This window comes from Strongylocentrotus purpuratus, unplaced genomic scaffold, assembly GCF_000002235.5.
Source record: "Strongylocentrotus purpuratus isolate Spur 01 unplaced genomic scaffold, Spur_5.0 spur5_scaffold_21, whole genome shotgun sequence".
NCBI classification, from domain to species: domain Eukaryota; kingdom Metazoa; phylum Echinodermata; class Echinoidea; order Camarodonta; family Strongylocentrotidae; genus Strongylocentrotus; species Strongylocentrotus purpuratus.
This window is the reverse complement of record NW_022145607.1, coordinates 10,940,654-10,951,185: the sequence shown is the minus strand read 5'-3', so window position 1 is coordinate 10,951,185 and position 10,532 is coordinate 10,940,654. Positions and strand designations below refer to the sequence as shown.

Here is a 10,532-nt window from a genome sequence, read left to right as displayed (position 1 = left end):
AGAGAGAGAGAGAGAGAGAGAGAGAGAGAGACAGACAGAGATAGAGAGAGATAGAGAGAAAGAAGAAACAAGAAAGAGGGGGTGTACATCAAAATTCACAGATGTATGTGGTACAATGTAGTTGGATTTCAATTTGATATATGAAGACAGGCGCGGATCCAGGATTTCTTAGGGGAGGGGGCCCGACTTTTTTTTTTTTTTGCTCCCGGAAATTTGAAAATCGCGCCGGCCGAAAAGTCGCTCAGTGGGGGGGGGGGGGGGGGGGGGGGGGGGGGGGGGGGGAGGGGGGGGGGGTAGTGAGCACATTTTTTTTTTTTGATCCTCAAAAAAATTTCAATTTGCACCCCCCCCCCCCCTTGAGCGCCAGGGGGGGGGGGGGGCCCAACCCCCAAAAAAGGTAAAAATCACGTGATTTTACATGATTTTTTTCTCAAGGGGGGGGGGGGGACCGGGCCCCCCCCCCCCCCCCCCCCCCCTGGATCCGCCACTGTATGAAGATAAAAAAAGGAGATGCACATTGGAATATGGGTGGCCAACTTATTATTATAGAATGAGAAGACTCACGAGGTTTGTAGACAATATCAATAGTAATGTGAGATCAGCGAGCTGGTTCATGTAGACTATAAACCTTTGTTTGTATACAAAACAGGTTTTGGAACAAACTGCCTAATTTTTGTATGAAATGTTAGTATCAAAAACTTACATTCCTTCTACTTAACCATCTAACATGCAAAAATCCTGGAAAAATGTTCAAACCACAAAGATTTTTTTATGGTTTTCTTTGACTCTTACAGTAAATTCTCCCAACCATTTTTGAATTTTCCTAACTATTTTTCCATGAAAGAAGACATAAATCAGCATAAACAAATATCTTTCAATACTTAAATGTTTGGAATGGTACTATAATGGTACATTCGTTGCTCTCTGACAATTTAAATACACCTAAAATGTAATGAAATTGTAATAATATAGTTAGGTGAATATTATTAAGGAATCGATCAAATCAGTTTTCCCCAATTTGTTATCATTTAATAATAATGGTCTGTTTTTACTCAAACTTTCAGATTATATTTAATTGTACATTTACCATTGAAGTCATATACCTTAGCACCCATTTGCATTTCTCTCATTTTGTTGCCAAGTCCCTTTAACAAAACGCCAAGAGATGCACAGTCTAAAGCTGGTTTTCTTGAAGTCGACCAAAGATCAAAACAACTCGTATTGCATCATGTGCATAAAATATATCATACTAGGTCGAATCATTATATTCGATCCAACTTCGATCTTGTTACTGACGTACATGATTATAATACAAGAAATAGACGATTCAACTTTAACTTACCTGAAAGAGTAGGTAGTATTGGAAATTCGTTTTATTACGATGCCATAAAACATTGGAATTCCCTTCCCAATGGTGTAAAAGAAATAGGAAACTATGATCATTTTAAGAGGAAATTAAAGGAATACCTAATACTTGACAGTCAGAGAAGAGAAGTGAATGACATGTTATATGATTGAAATTTTTATTCTTCTGTCGGTTCATACTTTTTCATGTTGTATATACTTATGTTTTCGTACGTTATAGAAATTCTACAAATTCATCATTATTTTCCTCTTCTTCCTTCTCCTCTTTTTCTTCTTCTCCTTCTTCTTTTTCTTCTTGTACTTAATATCATTTCTATCATCAGTTTAATGTTGTTATTATTATTATTATCTTTAATAAGTAGTTCTTTTAATTTTCTTATCTGTCTGTAAATATTACTATTTTAACTTATTAATTTTATACATATCTGTAAGGGACCCCACTGGAAATAAGCTCTCGAGCTTTCGTGGGTTATCCTGTTCAAGCTGACATCTTTTGATCTGTTATTATTGTATATAGTTGTATGTTGGAAGCTTGTCGAATAAAAATCAATCAATCAATCATCAATCAGTCATGCATGGAGGCGGCTAGCTCTTACTTTCTTGAACAATGACATCACATAAGGCCTTTTTTTTTTAAAGCATTTTTTTTAAAACCGTTTTTAATTAAAAAAAACAAACATTAAAAACTGAGAAATATCGGCCCAAAGAGGGAGATAAAAAGAAGAAGAAAAAGAAGAAGAAGAAGAAGAAGAAGAAGAAGAAGAAGAAGAAGAAGAAAATTCCGACCGACCGACCCATGTTTTGGCACCTAACCTCTAAAGGGCAATACAACATCTTTTTTTTTTACTAAGAAACTATATAAGCGCAGCCAAACAGCACAATGTGCCAGTGTGTTCATTTATGATTTATCTACATCTTTGATTGTTCTTGTTTGTCTTTTTCTTCTTTTATCATTATTATTATCATTATTATTATTACCATTATAATGGTTAATATTATCATTATTATTTGTATTATTATCATTATTATTGTTATTATCATTATTATCATTTTATTGTTACCGCTATATATTTGTATTATTATCGTTCATTATTATTATCATTATCATATTGGGGAGGGGGGTCGATAAGTAGGCCTTTTTTTTCTTCATTTTATAGTATTTTTGTAGAAGGAAGGTGACCATTGTCTGCCATTTTCGAGAAAAAAATCAGTAGTTCATATAACTCATGCAGCCACCATCAAATGGTAGACTACTTGAAATTTATGAAGAGGATTTTGTGGAAAAAACGGGATGAGGCCGCGGGCCCGGTTTAAGTGGAGGGGCACGATTCTACTATGAAACGAAAAAGAAAAGAGAAGAGAAACAAACAAACAAATTATAGGGGGAAAGGGGGAGGGCTGACCCTAGCTGAGTCTCCGACGAATTAACATTATCAGGGTCTTTGTCATTAGACTATCACCCTATCAGTCGACAGGAAATAACAATTACGTAATACTCGAGCTTGAATGGGCGCTCTCGAGCGCGAGCTCTATTACTAGCGGGAATTTTGAGTAACCACGGCCACACCACCGGCATACAGGTACGTACAATACGGATATGCCTACACTGTCACTGCACGTACATGTACATGAAGACAAAAACCTGGCTGAATTGAAGTAAACAATTAGAGAGTCTGAGTTGAGCTTCAACTTAAACTTTAGGTTAACACGTGAACTGAGGCTGGGGAGCTTGGACAAGAGTAGCTAGCAGTATAGTTCAGAAGATCTAAAGTTAGACCTACCGTTTGGACTACATCATACATCATCATTCGATACGGAGCCTGTCGAGACTCGTACTAATCGATTGCCGGTTTGTTTATTTATACGTAGGCATAGCACGCCACTTGCACCGGTAATGACTGTGCTAGCTTTGTGGTAGTAAACTAAAAGTAACAACAGACACTGGACCATATAAACAGACAGGTAAGTACAATCAAATTATTCAGTTATAAACCGTAGATTGCTTGAGTTGAGGGTTTGTATTAATTCTAGCTGGATTAGTTCTTGCATCATGTGCGTGGACGAGGGGGAGATGTGGAGAAGGAGATGTGAAAGTTAGGACTCTGGACATGCTTGACAGAAATAACCGTCTGATATGGGGAATTCTGTAACAGAACTGATATTTGTCAACCTTCTCCCTACACAGATTATTAAAGCCCCACTGTCCTACTTGTAGCTTCTTGCTCCCTCTAAGGCTCTAGAATCTACATGTAGGCCTATATAGAAAACTCCCCCAATCGGTGCCTGTTGATCCCCCATGATCCTCTTTTTTTAATGTTAGTTGAGAGCTGAGTTAATGAGATAGCCACCTGTCAGTGACTTTGCTGTGTGGTCTCATCCCTTCTGGCCCAGTAGTATTGACGGTCTTGAGGCCTTGAGGCCTTGTTGCATGAACAAGAGCATGGAAGGAGGGGGGGGGGGGGATAAACCAGACGTATTTTGCTACAATCTTGCGAAAAGTTTATCCATGTTTTTTTTTTAGGATATGAACATGATGAAAGAAAATTTGATTCAACGAATGATACAATTCAGTAGTTAACAGGTTGAAAGTTGGTTCCTTTTGTAATGAAATTAAGGCTCAATATAATGATTCCCTTGTATTATTCTTTACCACAGAGCAGAAGATAACATGCCTAGACGCAATCAAGGAGTGAAGGATATCACAGCATATTTCCGTAGGTATCGTGCAACAGAGAGAAGAGAACAGGAGAGACAGGCAGATGATGGCAGTGGCGAAGATGAGGTCCAGGATCTGGTCCACGAGGAGGACACCATGGAAGATTTCCTGGAGCTAGAAGAAGATATAGCAGTTGAGAACGGAGCTCCGTATGCCAGGGCCAGATCTGTCCCTTTAAGGGAGCGTAAGTAGGCCAATCTTGTTCTACAAAAAATTGAGGTTTTGAGCTGGATGGGTTGGTGAAAACAGCTATGAACAGAGGATACATACTGTAATTGTATAATATACCTTGAATACCAAAGCTTCTGGAAGAAAGCCGTCTCCAGCTGCCAAGCTTCCAGGTCTTGCACCATGGTCATTTTACATCTGTATCTTGCTTGCTGGGTCATATAAAGCCCCTTGAAAGATTTCCTACTCTTACTGTAATTCTTTGGTTGCTATTATTATTTCAAATTAAACATTGCAGAAAAACAAGTTGTTCGTTAATTGAATATTGGTCGATCCCACCATTGCAACAAGTTGAATTGTGTGAAACCTGAAAAATCAGGGAAACGGGTAGCATGGTCTGTTATAACCTATAGGTGAAACATTTCAATGCAAAAAAAGAAACTAAATACAAATAAATGACAACCTAATTAAAACAGCTTGATAAGAAGAGTGAAATTTCATATTTGCGGCAAGACAATATAGTCATGTTATATATACAGTGTAACCTGTCTATAAAGACGGCCCAAGGGAGACAAGAAAAGTGGTCTTTAAAGGCCGGTGGTCTTCATGTACAGGTGCCTATAGTACAAGTTTCAATGAGAAACCAATTTCAAGGAAAACAAAATATGTGGTCTTTCTATACAGGTGATTGTTAAAGCAGGCTTGACTGTACATTAAAAAGATAACATTTGATGTATGACTTTTTTCCAGGCATCATGATACTACAAACGGGGGGTAAAGAGATCAAAGTTAAGGGTAAGTTCCTGATGGATGGACCTTGGTGGATTGCTTCGTTTAAAGCTGTCGAGGAAGGGGGCGTCTACATCTGCCAGGGAATCCCCACGTACACACTCCGAAACAAGAAGGGGCCGAAAGGGAAGAGTCACCTGCAGCAGCTTCTCTCCTATGTGTTCAACTTTCCAAGACCAGGCAGTGCAGAGGACCAGATGAAACGAGCCTTCTGGGACTACTTTGAGGAGTGGCGTACTCGTACCAAGAAGCGGAAGCACTACACCTTTTGTCAGTTCTTCAAGGCGCTGGAGGAAGCTCTCAAGAAGAAGACAACACCCGACGACACAACGGCGATACCGATGATGCAGGTTGCTAAGATAATCATGCAGCGGTTTGATCCATCTAACAAATGCTTCAGTCACGCATCCAGCAACAAAGATGAAGAGGAGAAGAAGCCAAAATGTGAGTAACGAGTGCTATGAAAAATGATGCTTTAAGTGTGTATCCGTTGTTTTTTTGTAATATCAGTGAATGCATGTGTTACATGCTGCACCATCTTTTACCTGATGACAATTTCTTACACTAACCGAATTCATAACTTCAGCCCCGGACTTAGGAGCACACATACAGTATCCAAATACCCAAATCAATATACCCTACATTGGTGATGAAATGCAACCTTAATAATATTTACATGCACTGGATTTTGAATAGGATTGCAACCATATTATGTTCAGATTGTTATGTTCATTTTGCACAGTTGATCTGAGGTACGTCTACAGATGTTTCAAGTGTCCGCTACTCTTCAAAGGGCTTCCTCTGTTGATGGAGAGACAAGCATTCTCTATCCTGTCTACAGAGAAATTGCGAGACCTGGAACGACTGGAGTCTGTCCTGAAGAACTCCCCGAAGACCTGGGATTTTATACGGTAAGACATTGGCAAGACACTAATCCCTGATTTGCCACTCTCCACCCAGATGGTAATGGGTATTTGATAAGCTAGAATGCTACATATTTGGCCACTTGGCTATGGCTGGGTATTACTAATAATGTTGGATTGCCAGGAGCGTCCTGGACGCGACATTTTTAAACCTAACCTAGCCAATCTTGCGCTGCATATTAATATTTGAATATATGAATTTTTGCGTTGGTACGGTGTGGTTGAGATCAAAATTAAATCGGCCAGATTCTGGACTTAACCAGTATGTCGCAATGATTATGGACAATTTATGACCTGGGTAGTCATTCGTTTACAGTAAGCCACCCTGATTTTCTCACAATGTCATTCATTTTAAGTAAACATAGCTTTGCACTTGTAAGTTTTGTATGAAATCTCATTATTTGATAAATTATTGCATCAGATTCTGTGTGCGTGCATATCATGATTATTTATGACTAGTGCATGACGTATGGTTCCTATTGAGCCAATCAAATGCAGCGATAGGATGGCAAGGTTAGGTTAAAAAAAGACGCGTCCTGGACCTGTGTGCTATATAAGAAGGCACCATCATTATAATATTTTTCATCATTAAATTTCGCTTATTTAGTGAAGGCAATGTTATTGTTCTGGTAATGAAATTTCACTTCAGTTCAAAGTAAACTATTTTGCAGTAAATGATTTGTCTGAACCTGCCCCCAAAATGCTATCAAAAAGTGGCAAAAGTGCTTAAAGTTGCATTTATTGCAATACTTAATTTTCATTAATATCCTATTAAATCCTATGATCTGTCCCTTTCCTGTAATAATTGCAGTCCATGAGAGAGCACAACTGGGGTACCATAGAGGTTTCATTCCAAGGCTTTGTGAATGCTGGTATGATACCGCCCAACATCTTCAAGTGTACGACCAACCAAAATTCTGCTCCACCTCCGTCGCCCAAGTCCTCCGACAAGCAGAACTCTACTCTTGACCAACCCTCCACATCCACTGCCAACCAAGACACCGATGATCCTTCACAGTCCAAAAAAATACTCTCAGTCGAGATGGCTAAGGTGCTGAAGCTCTACGACATCGTAAAGTCTAGGTGTAAGGAAGGCAAACACACGTTCTTGTTCAAGCGTCAAATGGAGACGGCTTGGCGCAGAGATGCCTGCGAGAATGTTCCTTTTGGCCACATCAGAGAGGAACCCTTTGTGGAACTTCAGGAGAGGGAAGTGGTGAAGATAGAAGAGTAAGTCCGCTTTTTTTTTGCCTTCATATGATTTCTCTAGATCCTAGGGGTTTCTTTGTCAGGGTTATATTGGTGTACTTGTGCAGTTTTCTGAAGTATAAAAAAAAAGGATGAATCTCTCTGCATGCCTACTGTAGTTGGGTGGGCTTGTGCTCTAAAGAAAAAATTCTCAATCGCAAGCCTATTTTTGCTGCGGTGTTATGCTCCCTTTGTCTTTCCTTTGTTTACAGAAAAACTTCCCAATTGGACGTAAAGTTCCACTGGAGCAAGTATCGCCGATACGAGAAGAGTATCGCACGATCAATGGAAAGACTGCTCGCCAAACATGAGGCGAAGCCATGGACCCTGCCTGTTGAAGATTTCTTGGAGTTCAACTTTGACACCTACCAACAGGAGGCAGCACTCCATGTTTGTAAGAACGCCTTGACGGTTATCCTAGGAAGGGGTGGGTGTGGCAAGACTCACGTTGTAGCCTCAATCATCAGAAAGTACCTAGACCATCTTGAGGAGAATAGGAGGCTTACAAAAATAAAAGGTTTGATGATTTCTTTTATTTGAATTAATTTTGATTTCTATTTCATTTATTACTTATTGTATCCCCCGGCAGTATGCCGACGGGGTACTTTGGATTCAGCAGCGTCAGGCGCGTCATATTCTTGTGTGCGCTCTAACTGCCACATTCCTTGACAGATTTCTTTCAAATTTAGTATGAAGGTGTATCTGGGTATAACCTACAAGCCTCTAGATTTTCGTGATGCTGCCTCCAGTGTCCGTGTTTTAAAAGGTCACATTTTGGTGGGTGTCTAGTGTGTGCTCTGCAGGTCATATTTCATGATGGGTATCTTTCAGATTTTGAATAGAAATGTATCTTGGTACAATCTACACATCTCTCTTTTCTGGTGATGCTGCCCTCATTGTTCCGTCTCTTATATGTTCAAAGATCATATGTCTTTTATGGGCTCTAACTGCCACATTTCTTGACGGATTTCTTTCAAATGTTGTATGGAGGTGTGTCTTATGACAATCTACAATTCTTTAGTGTTTGATGATGCTGCCACCTCTGTTCCATCTGTTATAGGGTCAAAGGTAATATTTTGGTGGCTGTCTATGTGCACTCTAACTGCCACATTTCTTGAAAGATTTCTTTCAAATTTTCTACAAAGATGCTCGAAAGGGGGGAATGTTGTTAGATTTTCCCCCGCGATTCCTCTTTTTTTTTTAATCAAGGGGGGCGTGGTTGAGGGGAAAACAAAAAACTTTTTTTTTTTAGTGCTCACTATCACCCCTGATCAATACAGTATACAAATAACGCACGGCCCAGAGTGCAATAGCTGTGAATGCAGTACGCGCGAGGTTTCTGTAGATTGGTGCCGCTCTGTGCAACGAGCCGCTTGCGGCGAGTTGACAGTGCGAACCATCTGAAGAAACCGAGCGTACACTGCATTTACGTTTCGCACAACAGGGTCAAGAGCGTTATTTGTTTTATAAAATAGCGACATAAATAGCAACAAACAAAAGTTTAGATCTTAAGTTAGAGTCTACGAGAGTTCGATCTAGATCTAGAGTTATGTTGGTTCTACTAGACTAAAATAAGAGTAAGACCTTGCAGGCTTACCAAAAACTCCACGGGATTCATTGTTTTGATTAAAAATAAAATCCATAGGGGGTCTAGAGACGAGTCTACATCAGACAGCTGAAATTCCTGGCTTTATTATAAAATCCAAAAGTCAGAACAGGTCTAAATCCAAGGCAAAAGTAAAATAAAAATTTGATTTCTAATAATACCCCGCTCTAGCTAGCTAGCTAGCTAGCAAGCTAGAGCTACGCGTACGCTGCGCTGGGGATCATGGTGGAGCGTACAATATTAGCTACACGTAGCCTATAGCCTACAATGCACTCGAGGGAGCGTACTAGTACTACGCGTACGCGTGCGCGCTGGATATCCATGGTAAAATTTTTTTGCACTTTTATCTGCAAAATCGTGCTTGCATCAAAAATTTGTCAATGTCATGTGATGCGTATTGACCAATCACGATGCTTAAAATACTAGAGCCATTTTATTAATTGCAATATTTCTAGTTATACCTGTGTTTAGGGGGTTGTAATGTTTGAGAAGAGTACAGAGAGCTGTGTGATGTGGGTGCATGTACACCCTTTTACCACCAGCTGATTGAAAATTACACTTGTATGTAGAAGAGGGGGGGGGGGGGGGTTGTCATGTTTGAGAACAGTGTTAAGAGCTGTGTGATGTGGGTGCATGTACACCCTTTAACCGCCAGCTGATATATATGCTTCAGGGTTGTTTGATTTAAATCATGATTTAAATCGCGATTTAAATCACTTGATTTTTTTCAAAAAAATCACTGATTTAAATCAACTTTTATGAAAAAAATTAGTTTTCTCTATTTTCTCTTCTTCTTAACAGATACTTTCAATGTAATCATTTTCATTTCTGTTCCACATGCTTTAGAGATACTTTAAAAGAATGATACATCCTCATGGAGTCTGATTTAACACCACTGTTTTATTTTCAAATTGTAAAACAAGCAAAACTGATGAAAACAACAAGTTTCTAACGAAGTAATGATAAATAACTCTGTATGTACACCAAACTGTTAAATCTTCAATAAAATAATATATAAAATCTACAAAGGTGCTCAAAGTCCACAACTTGGATACTTTTACAAAACAGCTGAACTACTTGTATGTACCTCCTTCTTGTTACTATTAATACCCATTCTTTCAATTACTTAAGTTGAAGGCATATGTGTACATTTGATAAGAATTACATGTATATTTGCATGCTTGTGTATTTTCTTATCAATACCCATACATTCAATTACACAATTTCAAAGTACACATGTATACTTAATAAGTAAGAATTTAGAAATGGGAAAGTTGCTGGGCAAGTGTTACTGTATGCAGCAATACAACTGCTGTGCTTGCTTGTTCATGTAATAGTTTGAAAAAACAGCACATCAATGATGTGGTGGACAGTGGTGCTTATCCTGCATCTTGCAACAAAATTTATTGAAGTTTTATTTGGAACTGAGGTTACACTGTAATGAAAACATAAAATGTGTATTTTGTTACAAGCATATCAGGAAGTGCCTATTGCAAATCTGGTTAAATATTACATTCAAATTAGATGTTAACGTACAGACTGATATAAAAATTTCAAGAGTTTAAATGTATACATAATACATAACATTACCTGGGCTTCCATAAAATGTCCCTCTCTATAATGCAAATAAATAAAAAAAAAAAAAAAAAATTACCTGTATATAAGTGGATTATTGTGTCAAATAGTACAATACACAATGTTCAAAAGACTACTTGAC

General features: G+C 38.7%; 1 protein-coding gene across 2 annotated transcripts; it reads left to right on the top strand.

Moving 5' to 3' along the window:
- Positions 1-2,944: 2,944 nt before the first annotated feature.
- On the top strand, positions 2,945-7,777 carry LOC755020. 2 transcript variants are annotated; one of them, XM_030995246.1, is made up of 5 exons: positions 2,945-3,327; positions 4,021-4,265; positions 5,000-5,482; positions 5,781-5,949; positions 6,773-6,885. In XM_030995246.1, exons 2-5 carry the CDS (start codon positions 4,034-4,036, stop codon positions 6,777-6,779), a joined length of 891 nt encoding a protein of 296 aa, XP_030851106.1. In that variant the 5' UTR covers positions 2,945-3,327; positions 4,021-4,033; the 3' UTR covers positions 6,780-6,885. The 2 variants fall into 2 exon arrangements, with proteins under 2 accessions (XP_030851106.1, XP_030851105.1); XM_030995245.1 differs by lacking the exons at positions 2,945-3,327; positions 4,021-4,265 and adding an exon at positions 7,422-7,777 and having other exon boundaries at positions 5,368-5,482; positions 6,773-7,191.
- Positions 7,778-10,532: the final 2,755 nt, after the last annotated feature.